Source organism: Thamnophis elegans, chromosome 1 (assembly GCF_009769535.1).
Source record: "Thamnophis elegans isolate rThaEle1 chromosome 1, rThaEle1.pri, whole genome shotgun sequence".
In the NCBI taxonomy this organism is placed as follows: domain Eukaryota; kingdom Metazoa; phylum Chordata; class Lepidosauria; order Squamata; family Colubridae; genus Thamnophis; species Thamnophis elegans.
This window is the reverse complement of record NC_045541.1, coordinates 111,358,900-111,374,937: the sequence shown is the minus strand read 5'-3', so window position 1 is coordinate 111,374,937 and position 16,038 is coordinate 111,358,900. Positions and strand designations below refer to the sequence as shown.

The 16,038-nt window shown below is 37.2% G+C and overlaps 1 protein-coding gene across 3 annotated transcripts in view; it reads right to left on the bottom strand.

Annotated features, from left to right (window-relative positions):
* The window catches only part of ZFYVE26 (zinc finger FYVE-type containing 26), a 48,757-nt gene that overhangs the window by 7,748 nt on the left and 24,971 nt on the right, over positions 1-16,038 (bottom strand). For 2 of the 3 annotated variants that reach the window (XM_032227580.1, XM_032227589.1), the window contains exons 22-35: positions 14,865-15,061; positions 11,800-11,904; positions 10,695-10,817; positions 9,552-9,728; positions 9,188-9,434; positions 8,029-8,127; positions 6,670-6,827; positions 6,301-6,470; positions 5,290-5,318; positions 4,386-4,522; positions 3,681-3,901; positions 2,818-2,965; positions 1,699-1,908; positions 663-881 (exon numbers count right to left, since the gene is read on the bottom strand). In XM_032227580.1, coding sequence (XP_032083471.1) covers positions 663-881; positions 1,699-1,908; positions 2,818-2,965; positions 3,681-3,901; positions 4,386-4,522; positions 5,290-5,318; positions 6,301-6,470; positions 6,670-6,827; positions 8,029-8,127; positions 9,188-9,434; positions 9,552-9,728; positions 10,695-10,817; positions 11,800-11,904; positions 14,865-15,061 — 2,240 coding nt within the window. The remainder of the gene's footprint in view (positions 1-662; positions 882-1,698; positions 1,909-2,817; positions 2,966-3,680; positions 3,902-4,385; positions 4,523-5,289; positions 5,319-6,300; positions 6,471-6,669; positions 6,828-8,028; positions 8,128-9,187; positions 9,435-9,551; positions 9,729-10,694; positions 10,818-11,799; positions 11,905-14,864; positions 15,062-16,038) is intronic. The other variant, XM_032227599.1, reaches the window with a different exon arrangement.

The following is a 16,038-nucleotide window of genomic DNA, read 5'->3' as shown; positions in this document are numbered from 1 at the left end:
AAATCAATCAATTTTGTCCTTCTAATAGTATTCTTTATTCTATTCGCCAACATACTTTAACAGCTGGATTAGAGAAATATCAACAGATAATAAATTCAACACTAAGGGAAAGGACAGCGCCTACCAAGTAGTTTCTTAATTCAAAATACTCATTCAGACAAGCTTTTTAGAGATCATCTAAGAGTTTAAATTTACACATGTGTAGGATACCTGAATTATATCGAAACATACAGGTTTTAATTCAAGGAAAAGTGATATCATCCAAAGAACACTTTTACTGTATATCAATGAAGATTTGGGCAAACAAAAAGTTGGGTTAAAATGCACATTTTTGGTTATTTTATTTCAGTTTTCTTGTCATTTAGGTTGCTGTTTTAACAGGGGATACTTTAATTGTTTAATGATAGCTGTAATTGAAATTTTTAAGAGGTATTTTGATTAAGTTCTATAAATTAATAAATGAATGAACAAACAGTTGATGGACTTGCCGTCTCTCTCCCATTCCCAAGGACTATTCTCCAAGAAAAATTGCAAGGGTTAACAAAAACAAATTTATAACCAACAGAATATGAAAGTTATAAAACACGCTTTGGTCAATTTACAGACATGGACTTTATTTTCCAAGTCCTTGATCAGATTCCAGTAGAATGGAGTTTCCCTACCTTATTTAACAAATGCAGCAGAGCTTCCCGCATACAGTTATGCCTCATATAAAAATTAATGATTGCTAGATTGGTGCCATAATTGTGCAAGTAGAAAAGGCATTCCTGATAATAGCTGTTGTGTTGCATCTTCCCCTCTGGTGTCATCTCTAGAGACAGGCTTCGTGTCCTCAGTATCGCCTCCAGTTCTTTCAGAGTGGCAAAATAGTCATCATCCTGCTATTAAGGGTGAGAATCAGAAGTCACAGGCTGAATTCAGAACGTTTATCGACAGAACACTGAAAAACATTTTTCTCCTAGTGGAAATGGGCCACGTTACCCCACAACTGCTATTTTAGAAAAAATAGAGATTTGAAACTGTTTGTGAAACAGAACAGAAACTTTATGAGGAAAAAAGGGAGGAAGTAATTTCCTCCTTCCCAAATCTTCCGGAATGGGAGATTTCTAGTTACTTTTCTCTTAGGCAGGAAATCTGTCATACTTCGACAAAATGTGTTAGAAGCTGTGAGGACAGAGGAGGCGTGGAGAGGCTGAGGTAAATTAGAACAGCTTTTATTAACAGAATGAGAGTCAACGGTAACTATTTACACTCGCATCTTGCCCTGCTTGACAGTTATTTATACTAGAGCTGTCAAGCAGGGCAACCAATAGAATCAACAGAAACAACCTGAGCTTAGCCAGCTGCGCCTTAGCCAATCAGGTGCGGCTCAGCAGTTGCCGGCTGTCAGGACTTCAGACCGGTCGCAAGTCAAGGGCATAACAAAATGGCAGGTTTTAGTAATGAACCATATCTTGTTTTTATATTCAAGTACACATTCTACTGCAATTAACAATGATCAATAAGCTATACAGCTAATTAAAACAGACATCCCAAGATAATTTATTACTCTTTTTAATCACAGCTTTCTTCAAATAGTTCATAGAAGCATACACAAATACAGAGTCATTGTCCTGTCTTTTATCCTAACAACCCAGCGAAGACTAGGTTATTCAATGCCTCCAGTATTCAATGCCTTCAGCAGGAGTACAGCCTTACCACTGAAAGAAGGGGTTTCACTGTGGTTTCTAGATACTGAACCACTTCTTGGACCAGACGGGAACCCAAACTGAGTTGATTCAAATCAAGAGGGGATTTTAAGCATCGACTGAACTTCTCTCTGGCAGCAGTCAGGTTTCCAGCTTTAAGACAAGCCATGCCCCATGCATGCCATGCTCCACCGGGATCCAGACCAGTCTTAGTAGAAACCTAAAAATCAGGTTACCACAAAGAATTAAGATTTAAAAAAGATTCATTCTTACAATAGCTAAATTATTTAAAAAAATATAGACTTGCTATAGTTAAGTTATTTAAAAAATATAGACTAAGATAACTAAAAAGGGCATTTCATAAGTACTGTCCACATGCACCAGAGGTTTATACCACTATGGATATAACAAAAGCCTACTGACTGTCATTAGAATTACTGTTTGCCTAATAAAGGTTAGAAATATACACTTTTCTCTAAAAAGAAGAAAATCACTCTGAGAATTTCTGTTCACAATATAATATTTCCTTTTTATCAAATAATCATTTGTTTTACTGAAACTCAGATGGTAGAATACCTTTTTCAATACCTCAAAAAATGAGTAACTTTTTAAATAGCATTAGAGGTAAGTCACAGCTTATAGGAACTGAGTATAAATGATTATAAAGGAAGCTGATTAATAAATTATACCTGAATAGGAATAGCATGGTATCAGAAATTCAATCTTAGGTAGGCTTTTCAAATATTGAGGAGATATCGGATAATTTACCATTTTAAGATACATAGCTCAATCTTAGCAGCAAAAGTGGCATCTAATACATGTTACATTTTATAATGGGACAATGAATTTCTTAAAGAATTTACAGATCCAATAATTAAAAATAATATTTGATCAATTAATTATATTTGATTAATCTATTTATTACTTTGTAGTAATAATTAGGTTTTTCTTAATCTAGAATCAAAACCAAAAAAGATTTCCAAGGTTGAAAACTTAACTCAAAATCTTTGATAAGAAAGAGAATGAAGATAAAATTCTTTTCCATAAAGATGCCTTCCCACTAAAGACAGAAGTGTATTAAGGAATCCACAGGCTATACTTCACAATTACATCATTCCTATAGTGTTACCTCTACAGACAGTTGATAGTATTCCGCTTGCAAAAGTTGATTTCTTAGCCTACTAACTGCTGCAGGCTCTAATATCTGATCCAGAGATGGAACATGACGATAAGCAGCAGCTACTAAAATATTCAACACATCCACCTTGCTGAGGTAACTGTTGTGGGAAGAAAAAAGCAAAACAAATGAAATGCATTTGATTCATTTTACTCAGTTTGGTTCTTGAAAGCTTCAAATGTATTTTAATTTCAAGAGGAAACTTGCAATTCAGAGGAGGCAAGGGATCAATTATACTATTTTTTTCTTCTTTTCAGGTCGTCTCCTAAAAACAGCTCACAGTTTATCCAAAATAACACACAATTAGGGCCTCACATTTTGATTTTATTCTTGTGAGAAGAAACCCCAGTTGCAACATTTTCTTTCATATTGGCTAATTTTGAGGCAATAAGGCATTAAGACTTCTTGAGGCATTAAGATTCCTTCTTAAGACTAAATATAACAGGGTCCATTTTATAAGCTACATAGATGGTTCAGCTACGTATCTGTTCAACATAAATATGTGCTAAAAGTCCAGGATAGTTAATAGCAACTAAATTGGCTACAGTGAGCAAGTCAGTGGATTGTTTTCTTCTCTGTTCAAAAGTTTGCACAAATATATTCTGTCACATGGCAAGGCAGGTTTGGACATTCTTAAAGTATGTAAGTCATAAACTCTGCACATAATCCCTGAAATATAATAAACAGCATAAAAGAAACAAGGGCATTATTTGTGAGCTTGCTTGTGATTTATCTTGCAAAACTCTACAAAAAGATTAACTGAAGACAAATCATTACAATGGAAAGATTTTCCAGAAGGCCTACTGACATCTTACCTGTCACAAAGAGCTAACTCCTGGCTCCTCCCAGCTTTTACAAACATCATTTTGGCACTGAAAAGCAACTGTTTCATGATGTCTATGAGGAGACTAGCATCCACTTCAGGGTTTGCCAGGCTTCGAGACAATTTGCAGCAATAGTCTATCAACTGCTGACCACAGGCAATGCTGTCAGAATGCAGTTTGAAGATGGCAATACACAAGGATGCACTAGGAGCCTGAATATTAGAAGAGGGAAAGAAATAAAGAAAAAAAAAGAATGAAAGTGTGACTGTCTCTGCTGGTAGATGAGGCCAAAAGAGCTCCATATAGGTTAGGTGAAATAAGTCATGAGACAAAACCCAATACAGTTAAAGAATATTCTCTACTTTAAAAGGCAAGGAAGTAATAATTCTTCACTCTAGTTTCAGAGAGATGGTTTCTTTGTCTATCATCCATCCATCAGTCCATCCATCCATCCAGTTTACTCCCACTTCAGTTCAGAGGGACTTTAAGACAGTTTACAAAAATTAAAACATAACAAAGCAATAATCAACAATATTCAACTATTCTGCAATGCAATAATCTAGAGATCTGGCAAATCCATTGTCTACTGCTTGAAAGTTAGTTTCAGTAATTTTCTAAAACCTCAGTAATGTCTCTTGGTCTTTTCTGCCTGTCCTAGGAGACCATAGGAAAGACAATTTAGGAGAAGTTACTTACCTGTTCATAAAAGAATTCACTGCGCATCGTTTTATTGTCTTCTTCCATCAAAGAAAGCTGCCATTCAAATTCTGCTGGCTTCGGTATTTGTACAACTGCAGAGTAATCTGAGCGTTCATTATCAGAAGATACAACTGCTATGAAGAACAAAAAAAACCACTTTAAGATGAACTAAGTTTAAGAAACCACATAGCTCAACGATTTGGGGTAAGAATACACTTGATAGGAAAGTAACTCGGCATATGGTCTTTCTTTCCTTAAACATTAAACTTGTATATTTATTCACACATTGCAAAGGACATTTTTTTCTTATTGCATGTTTCCAAAAACTCCCCCAATCCCTCTACATAGTCTGCCTTTAAAAATATTTGGCTTTGACATAAGCATTGTATTTCTCATGTTATTGCAGGAATAAAACACTCAGAGGGACATGATGGCTAAATTCCTAGCAGGTTTTTTTTACTTCATTCCTGACTTTACTTATCTAGTGACAAAAATGCTATCCATTGCTATTTCTCTTGAATTTATTCTGATATTTTCTTGCACTGTTTTGTTTCTGGCAGCCTTGAAACGTTTGCAAAATTGTAGTATTCATTTGGTTAGTGGTCTCTTTATAAAAAGTATTTTTAAATTAAAGGATTTTTAACCAAGCCTAAAGAATCATGGCTCAGCTTTCTGATCTTGAAATATTTTTAGGAGGCAGCTAGTTTAATTAATAATTTCATCCGTGTTATTAGTCCTACAGCAGCACAGACTAGAAGGTTTACAATTCTACTACAATTGAGTTGTTGATTTCTTGTTAAAATGAAACAAGGTTTTTCTTTTTCTTTTTCTTTTAGGTTACCTATAGGCTTGTACTAGAAAGAGATCAGAATTATGAACATGGCCTATTATGTGTTCTTACCTTCTTGATTCTGATCCTCTTCATTGGAACTATTAAAAAGAAAAGAAAGATGCTTCACATCCATTCTAATAAGTTTGAAAAATTTATAAAATTTGAATATTGCAGCTAATAAAATTAAACCACACATTTTTCTTACAAACTGGTTCCTTCACTAAAGAAAAGCCCTAGTCATGAAGACTATATAAAACCCATCAATGCAGCAGCTCTCCTGGAAGCATCATAGGGATTGTTTGAAGATTATCCTCTAGCTGTATGCACAACCACTACTATAGAAGCCAAAGACATGTATCTCTCTTAATTGTTTGCATTGTCCTAGTAATAGTTTCTTCTTAAGTAGAAGGGGAAATGTTTGCAAGTTTGTTCACAGTAATCAGCTAATTAACTTCATACTATAATTCATTTTGCCTCAAGGTGAAGAATGTAAAGATGTTTCAGGGCAGATATGTACTTCCACTTTTGTAGTACTACTGTTAGAATATTTTCAGCATTGTTTTATAAATTAACCTTGTTAATTTGTAATTTTATGTCAACTCAAATTGTCTCAGAAAAGGCAAGATAAGATTTGTACATACATAAATGTATGCTGGGAAGAAGGGATCTTTTTTCATGATTCTAACATACTACCAGTAGCCTCCTAAAAAAAAGCCTCTAACATGTTCATTCTTCTTCTCTGCCAAGCTCTTAAACAATGTCATTTCATTCATGAACTCTCAGAATCAACATTCACAAACAAAACAAAACAAAAAAGGAAAAATGTGAAGAGGTATGTTCCCGCACAAAATGTAACCATTAAAAAAGTAAAAAAGAAAGCTAATTTTTATAGACAACAATAATATATTCATTTAATACACCTCCCCTCCCCCAAAAAACCTGGTGCCTTATAAACTAAAGTCTGAAGAATCCCTTGTCACTATAGCCATCAGGAATTATGGAATCTGAAGTAAAAATGCTTCTCCCACAAAGAACTATTATTTCAAGGAACAGAAGGTTGTGAAAAAATTCTTTACACACATTTCTGAGTCTTGGGATGTAGTTGTTGCATATTCCTTGTTGAAATAACTGTAGCACTGATCACACACACGAGCTGGGTTTTCCTTACAAGCTTCCACAACCATGTTCTTGGTAGAACAGGATCTGCACACCAGCCGCCCACAGCGTCTGCAGTGATGCCTTCTATTAAACTGAGGTATGAAAGACGACATTTGAATGAGCAACAGCATTCCTGCAGTTACTGTTTAATCCACCCAAGAAATCTAATCTTGGGATCTTTTGTAAGTAGTGAACAATTTGACTGAACAGTGCTAAATAAAGTTCTCCAAAGACATTAGATAAATACTCATTCAAGAGCTTTTGTTATACCCAGTTCTGGAATTCAATTACCATTGTAAAGCGTTCTGTTTTGCAAACCATGCATGTGTCTTCTGTGTCATCTGGAATCCACTGCTGTTTGGGTGGGGGCTTCTCTGGTGGCACGAAGTCCTGAGCACACGCAGCTTGCTGAAGGCTTTTCTCTTTTGGGTTGGAAGCATGTGTTGTATCTAAAAGATACAGAAAAGGCAAACCAGAGCCAATGTACAACTGAATTGCTGCTATCATAAGGACCAGATAATGCACTGGGTGTTCTATTGCAGAATACATCATCTTTAAAAAAATCTGTTCCTCCTTATTACTAACAAAAAGAAGGTTCAGCTCTCCAGTTATATAAGATTGTCTTGCAGACAATATATACAAAGATATGCTCCATCAGCATAGCATTCACATTTATTTGAACGGAAGAGTAGGTTTTCATCCAAATCAAGAATGTCTAAAAATCACAGGAAGAATGACAATAGAAGCAAACTATTTTTCTTTCCTCCCTAAACATTCTTTTTTGGAGAGTTTTACATTAAGGGAAAATTTGCTTTGATTCATCTAGTTTTTTAGAAAAGAAAATGCATGTTCGCATATGTACAGAAAACTCATACTGGCATATTGGAAAATGTTTCTCTTTGTCTTCAACAAAACTTGGGAAACTGCAATATTAATTTGTCATCAAGGTTTTGCTTGGAAACAACCCAACTGATACTTGGGGAATTATATGTTAACATATAGATGAAAAGTACAGGCTTCCCTGAAAAACAAATACTTTTAAGTGCAGCTATATTTGTTATTTACTGCATGGGAAATTAAGAAATGTACAAAGAATTAAAAATAGTTGCAGATGAGTTACAAGCTACTTAGATTACATCATGAAAAGAAAATTGACTTGTTGAGTTCTGAATAGCAAAACTGAACAATTGCAATGGTCTATGGAAATTCTCAATTATCCAGGTCATAGTTGACCTTTGGGATAAACAACTGCAACTTTATATATATTTAAGAAATAACATTAACAGTTTTTTATTTATTATATTGCTGCTGTTTTATTGAATTTAAATACTGGCTGACTCCGGATCAATTCTGGGTGGATCACAATATAGCAAGATAAAATAACCATGCAGTAAAATACAGAGAACAGAAAACAAGCTAGTGAATTCAACCAACATCAAAAACAAATAGAAACATACCCATCAAATGGCTCCAAATACTTTAACCCAAGGCCTGAGAGAACAGACAGGTCCATAAAGCCTTGGGATAGCAGCACCACTTTGTATAAATTGCTATATTTGTTTCCCTCCACAGTCATAAAACCAATTAGAAATAGAAAATTTTTTTAAAAAAGAGAAAGAAAAGAGTTTGGGTGTTAAATCTTTCTCTCACCAGGAGAACTAGCTGGAAAATGCTCTGTTGACTCTGACTTAGATAAGGTGTCAGATTCAGATCCCGGACATAAATTCTCTTGAATCGGAATAAGAGAATCTAAGACAGAAAGAAAATGCTGTTAAGAAACTGAGCAATTTATATTTATCAGTAAAGATTAGATAAACTGGGTCAAAAAACAATTGTTCAAACTTGTTCAAAAACTCAGGTGACAGAAGTGACAATTGATTTTGTACAGGCTGCAGATTATAACTTTTATTATCACTTCTTTCTGTGAACACATTGACACACCTTAAAAATAAAATTCTGATTCCTGCATTCAAAAGAATATAAATATATAACCACACACATACATGCACGCACACATATATATGCTATACAGACATGCATATACACATGCGTGCGGGGACACACACAAATAAATAATTCATCAAATCTGTGGTTCAGATCTGTCTCCAAGTAATAAGAGGAAAATTGATGTGTAGGGATTTGTATATACTTTTTATGTATTAGTTCCTAAACATTCTTTAGTTTGAACTTCTTTTGCTTTATAAATGCAGGCGTTGCTATATAAGGAGCAGTAGCAACAGTGACTTTCGTTGTAATAAAGTTAGCTTTTCAAAGAACATGAGATAGAAGAAGTATTAGTTTCCATATCAGGCCCCAGCAATTATTACAACTTTCTCAGTTTTCCAAGTAGCTCAACTCTCATAATTTATGTACTACTTAATTACTGTTGAGAGTTTTGTGCAATGAAGCCCTGCAAGGTTTTGAGATTGAGTTAAGTGGCTCTAAGCTATGACAGTTAAGGAGCATGTAGACCAATTGTTTTCCCACACGAGTCACATTTTCAGGATGATTATCTTTAGATTAAAGTGGGGGGGAGGGAATCTAAGTGAAGAGAAAAGTCTGACTCATTTAATTTTCTGCAATACAAAGCAGAAAATAGCAATACTAATGAAACAGAAAATTTGGAAAAATGAACCATGAGTATGGGAGAAACATAAATGTAGTATTTTCTGTTTACTCTCTTTATACATTAACAGTTCTAAAAATATTTTATGATAGACTGAAAAGCTATCTGTGGTTTTCCGGTGGAGCCAAAAAAAACCCTTGGTTTTTCACCATCACTGATGGGAGATTTTCAAAACATAGTCACCTGATCTCTTCTCTCTTAGAGAAAATGGAAAGTCAAGAGCTTTCCCAGCATAGCTGGATAGCAATGCATCAATGTCTCCTGTGCTGAAGCCTATCTTCTGACCAACCAAGAGCTGGTGCAACATCTGCACAGCCACAGCTGCCCAATCCACTTTCATGTTCATCAATAACTGTTCCAGCATGAGCAGCGGCTTGCAGGAGAGGTGGGAATAGTTAGATCGAGAAGGCTCAGGAAGAGTCAGCAGTACCTTGAAAAAGGAGAGAAAGGAATACAGTATCTTGACCTACCGAGAAAAGAACTTGCAACTCAAGAGTAGAAAACAACAGTCTTGCAGCTAGTTCTTGAAATCATCTCTGCTACTTACCTTGGATCCCACGTAAAGAGCTTGAATTTCATTCTGGCGCATAACTGTCAGGTGCTGGTTGAAGTATGTTGTGAGATAATCCGCAAGGAAATGAGAAGCTGCTAAGCTAGGATATCTATCAAGACACCGTTCACTTATGACAAACTGAATGTCTGGATCATCTATCCTTTGCAAGAGCTGCAAAAAATTTACATACATATACACTTTATATAGATTTTAATGGATCGTATCAGTTAGAACAATTAATCAGTGGAACAACTTGCCTTCAGAAGTTTTGGAACTTTTTAAGAAGATGTTGGATAACCATTTACCTGAAATGGTGTAGGATTTCCTGCCTAAGCAGGGGATCTCCAAGGTCCCTTCCAACTCTGTCTATTCTATTCTATTCTATTCTATTCTATTCTATTCTATTCTATTCTATTCTATTCTATTCTATTCTATTCCAACTCAATATATCGTGCTGCCTAGTCAGGTCTACCTTCTGCCTTTCTAAGGCAAATACTTTTCAAAGTCTTTCACAATTTAGACAATAATTTCTGCCTTAATCAGTTTGCTTCACCATGTCAGAACTACTTGAAGCAAATTCTTTCACCTTCCTGCATACATATTCTGTTAAGAGTTATGCTGCAAACTCAAAACACTTAATACACATTCAAAGCTTTTACAAAGCTTCTTTGTAAAATAATGTACTATATATAAAGGAAGTCTATCAAAACTGACTCTCTCTCTCTCTCTCTCTCTCACACACACACACACACATATGTGCATGCACAAACACACGGGTCATGGACTAAAACATATCTGCATCTATTATTATTTAACTGATTCCACAATTCTTTCTAAGGACACATGCCAAAATACGCAGAGTAAAACTAAGGATAGTTATTGTCAATAACTGTTGTGACTGGTCATCTAGCGTATTTCATAGTGTCATATGGAAATGTCATAGCCCTAACTCTTGCATTTCTCTCTGTCTATTGCACTACAAGTTCATAATCGCTGTCACTGTCACTGTCCTACTCCATACCCAAAGTCAAATATTTTGGCCTTTGAAGAAAAAAACAAAGTAGCACCCAATCTTCGAAGCATGTGTCCTTTTTTGGCACAAAAAAAGAATCCTGGAATATCTGAGAGACCAGTTACCTGGAGAGCCTTTTCCATATCTCCCATTTCCAACAAATGAAGGAGGTGTTCCTGGTGAAGGCTGATCAAATGATCCCTTGGGATAGAATACAAGCGGCCCCATTCTTCACATAATTCATAATCCTGCAATAAAAATAAACTTAAAGATAAAGGTTCCCCTTGCACATATGTGGTAGGCGTTCCCGACTCTAGGGGGCAGTGCTCATCTCCGTTTTAAAGCTGAAGAGTCAGCGCTGTCTGAAGACGTCTCCGTGGTCATGTGGCCGGCATGACTAAATGCCGAAGGTGCATGGAACGCTGTTACCTTCCTACCAAAGGTGGTTCCTATTTTTCCTACTTGCATTTTTACGTACTTTTGAACTACTAGATTGGCAGTAGCTTGGACAAGTAACAGAAGCTCACTCTGTTACGCGGCACTAGGGATTCGAACCGCTGAACTGCCGATCCCTCTGATTGACAAGCTCAGTGTCTTAGCCGCTAAGCCACCACATCCCTATAAAGAGCACTTAGAGACTATAAATTGAAAAGTTTAAAAATAAAAGCGTTTGGCAAGGCTATCCATTTATTCTACAGATTGCCTTCCCCAGGCTTCTGCCCTTCAGTTGTATCTGATGGGACTTCCTGTTCCAAAACAACATGTAGACCAACCCATCTGGATATAGAATGATGTTCTTTCTCTGATCGTTAAGCAAAAATCATGGTAAAGGTCAGAGTCTCTGCTCCTTGGCAACTGCTTGGTTAGGTCCCTGCAGTTTCCTTGCAAGGTTTTCTTGAAATTGGCTTTCCATTATTTTCTTCTCAAGGCTCAAGATAGAATGACTGGCTGAAAATTACCCAGATGACTTTGTGCCCAAGGCAGGACTATAATTCATGCTCTCCTGGTTTCTAGCCTAGTGCATTTAAACCACTACACCAAACTACTTCCTTAGTTCTTTTCTACTACAGAATTATAGTTGCATGGATTAAAGAAAAAGCTCCGCGTTTTACCTTTTAGAAATGGCTGACCACAGTAAAGAAACCAAATGGAATTATTAATTCTGGACAGAAAATACATGGGAACTAACCTCAAGAAGAAAAATATGAAACACTGCTGGAAATGTCCTACCTTTGCTTCTAAAACCATTGCCACAATGGACTGGGGATCTTCTGTGCAGGTCCTCTTTAGATCCTGCCAGTCATGCCAGATGTGGACAGCCTGTAGTCTAAGAATCTGAGAAAATAAAACCAAACAAAACTGAACAGGCACCGTTACGAAAATTATTCTACAAGGCTGGCCAGTACCTGAATTTCTTTACTAGTTAAGTTAGTCTCTACTTACAGCTTCTTCTAAGCGCTGCTACCTACGGAGCTCTCAGGCGCATGAGATAAGGAGCCTCCATTCTCTCCCTTTCAATGCAAATAACCTTTCCACTCTTTCAATGCAATTAACCCTTCACTAACCAGGTAACCAGCTTCCTCTTCCCATCAGTAGATTTATGAATTTTGGGAAGCAGAAGGTACTGTATTTTTCGGAGTATAAGACACACCTTTTTCCCTCAAAAAAGAGGCTGAAAATCTGGGTGCGTGTTATACACTAAATACAGTATTTTTTGCCTCCTGTCCTCTTTGCCAAAATGGCCGTGCATAGCTTGTAGGAGAGCTCCTGGGGGCTGGGAAGGGCAGAAATGAGCAAAAAATGGCCTGTTTTTTGCTCAATTTTGCCCCTCCCCCCAGCAGCCAGGAGCTATAAGCTTCCTAATGTCCTTTTTGTGACAAAAAATGGGCAAAAAACGGACAAAAAACAGTTTTTGTGAAAAACTGGCCTTTTTTGCTCGCTTTTGGCCCTTTCACACACCCCCAGGAGCACTCTACAAGCCTCCTAAGGGCTATTCATGACATTTTTTTTTTGAAAAAATGAGCCCATTTTCGTGAAAAACAGGCCACTTTTGGGAGGTGTGCAGAGTGCAAAAACTTTTTTTTAAAAAATTGCCTCTTCAAAACCTTGGTGCATCTTATACTCCGGTGCATCTTATACTCTGAAAAATACGGTACCTCTCATTCTGACCTACATGCTGTTACTCATATGAATTCACAGATCTCAGCCTCATGATCAATTGCCTTGGCACCAGGGGTGGGTTTCTCGCCCCGTTCCAACCGGTTCGGTTAGAACGGGGCCGCCAGCGTCCTCGTGCACGTGCGCGGTGCACGCATGCATACTAGCGTCTGCGCAATGCTCCAGCTGCTCCTGGAGGATTGCGCAGGCGCTGTATGCATCCTGCGCATGCGTGGAAGCGCAGAACTCGTCAAAACCGGGTAAGGACCGCGGGCGGGCGAGCGGGCCCTTCACCGTTCCCGGAAGTTACTTACTTCCGGGTTCGCCGACCAACCGGTTCGCAGGGAACGCCGCGAACCGGTTGAAACCCACCCCTGCTTGGCACTGTATCCTAGCTACAGATGCTGGGAGTGGAGGGGTGGGTGGGGAGTACTATTAATGTGGATACTAAAAAACCCAGAGTTACAGACATTACGATGAAGTGCCTGTCCTGCCACAGTCCGTCATGGGAAATGTGAATGAGAGTTCCCCTGTGTGAATATGCTTCTTCTGCTATTTAATAAAGTTGTATATGTTGCTGTAATCTTGGGATCATTTGTCCATTTTATCTACTATTTCCTGGTGAGTGGTTATTGTCTTTCCACAAATAGGCACTTAGGATCAAATTTTAATTTTTTTTCCAGGAATAATTCTAAATTAGAAGTGAGCAACCTTTCATAAACAGAAACACTGTAGTTATTACTAGAATTATTACTAGTATTTTTTTAGTCCCACCATCGGTTTATACTGCATTTTGCATCCATAAATATGTATATAAATTAAACCTGAGTGTAAGAAAAAGGGAGATAAGAAAATGAAGAGATAATAGTGGAACTGTCCCCGTCCCCTTCACTGAAAAAAACCCATCCTCCTAAATGGTAAATTCTAATCTTACTTTTCAAGTTGATTTTTTTCTAAAATGTAAAAATAGAAAAAAATTTAAAAGGTTATACATCTTTTTTAGAAAACTGTTTTAAACTCTCATATACTTTCTATGTGCTCTCACAATAGAAAAATCAATTTTTAGAATACCAAGATTGTACTACATAATATACATTTTTATTTGCAGAAAACCCAGGCAGCCTATCAAGTAATAACTAAGTAATTTCTACTATCCTTAAAGCTAATATGGGAAAACAAAGAAATTGCATCTTAGGGTACTTCAGTGTTCAAGAAAATAACTTATTGAAAGATGCATTAGGAGCGGTACATACACAACATTAGAAATTGGCATTCTGGCCAATAATACATTTAAGTACTGAAGTAATAACTTCCAATCACTTGACTTAATATAGTCAGTCACTCTCACACAACCTAGCCAACCTCACAGGATTGCTGTTGTGAGGAAAATCGGTGGAGAGTTTCATGACACCACTTTGAACTCTTAGAGAAAAGAGGCAGACATGCATAAATATACTAACACAGACCTTGTGGAGAGAGCTTAGCTAATACGTTTTCCGTTCAATAGGAAGCAAACAGTTTGTATAGAGTGGTAGTAGTAACTATATAGCATTGAAGAATTATTCTGAAGTAAATGCTAGTAGAGCTGATAACTTGATCCAGCCACCATAATCTCTCCTTGGTCAAACCCAGTTCACTTAAGATTATAATGTTTATTCAGTATACTGATGTAAGGAATTTCGTTGAAGAACTGTGTATGTTTATGCTTGGCTATTATTTATCAATTACATCAAAATTAGTTAATGAATGTGTACTTTGAAAACATACCTATTCTGTCTTTTTTTCTTTTCTACAGACGTGCTCAAAAACCATTCTCCTTTTTATGAAAATCAAGGAACATTTTATTAACTCTCTTCAGCTTGTTGGTAATTTTACTTGAGATATTTACTGAACCACCTCTTCTCCACAGGCTCTAGATAGTTTACACCCAACAAACAAAGAATGCCTTGAGTATTTTCCACTTTCATCCTAAAAAATGGAACAAGTGCCTGATAAAGAGCAGAAGCAGCTTTCAGGCATGCTTCCCAAAACTGAAGGAGGTTTGATGCACACAAAAAATGTTATTTCCACATTCAGCAAGAGAAAGGGACAAAGGAACTCAAGAGGAGTACTCTATTCCAAATGCGATGTCTCCATACCTTTTGATAAACTTGAAGCTCCTTGATTTTGCTTTGCAGATCAAATTTGAGTTCTTCAGTTACTTCGGGGTCACAGGCACAATAAGCTAATATTTCCAGACAGGCCTCCAGAGGCCATCTATCCAGGTACCGAAGGGACAATCTGCTCCTCAGCACGGCATCTCTCACTGGAAATAGGTATTGCCATCCATTCTCACCTGAAAAGGAGGTATTTTTCAAAGACAGAAGCAGTCAGTGCATTTTAGCTATGAGGGATAAACCTTGTAATGAATAACCTAGTACTAAGAAAGTGATAACTATGATTGTTGTTGTTAATTGAGAAGTCGTGTCTGACCCATTACAACCCCATGGACAATGTTCCTCCAGACCTTCCTGTCCTCTACCATCCTCTGGAGTCCATTTAAGCTCACGCCTACTGCTTCGGTGACTCCATCCAGCCACCTCATTCTCTGTCGTCCCATTCTTCTTTCGCCCTCAATCTTTCCCAGCATTAGGCTCTTCTCCAGTGAGTCCTTCCTTCTCATTAAGTGGCCAAAGTATTTGAGTTTCCTCTTCAGGATTTGGCCTTTTAAAGAGCAAAGTTGATCTCTTCTAGGACTGACCAGTTTCATTGCCTTGCAGTCCAAGGGACTCGCAGGAGTCTTCTCCAGCACCATAGTTCAAAGGCCTCAATTCTTCAATTGAGGCCTCACAATGATTAGGAACATAGAAAACTTTCTTACACAAACCACTTGCTCATGAGTTTAGTTTTGGATGCAGGAACTAACATCTCTATTCCTAAAGGTTTCTTTCCTAATTGTACCTGAAAATGCCAGATATTTTACCTGGGTCCCCAATGCAAAATATATGATCAATTGTAGCTTCCTCCTTCATTAAGAGTATGCCTCTCTCTTTTTATAAAACAGAAATAACTGAAGGAATGAAGGCAATTATACATGTTGCAGGATCCAATCGGGACCGGTCACCATGATCATGAGTTTTGTCTTCTGAGCTTTCGAACATGCGCTGGAGCCCATCCTCTGGGAACAACTCTCTAGCAGACAAACCCTGCTAGACAGATGTTCCCTGAGGTTGAGCTCCAGACAAAACCTCTGGTCCCTGTGACCGACCCAGATTCGATCCTGCATAATTGAAGGAATTTATTTTCATATCTCCTTTATCTTCTCCTCGCCAC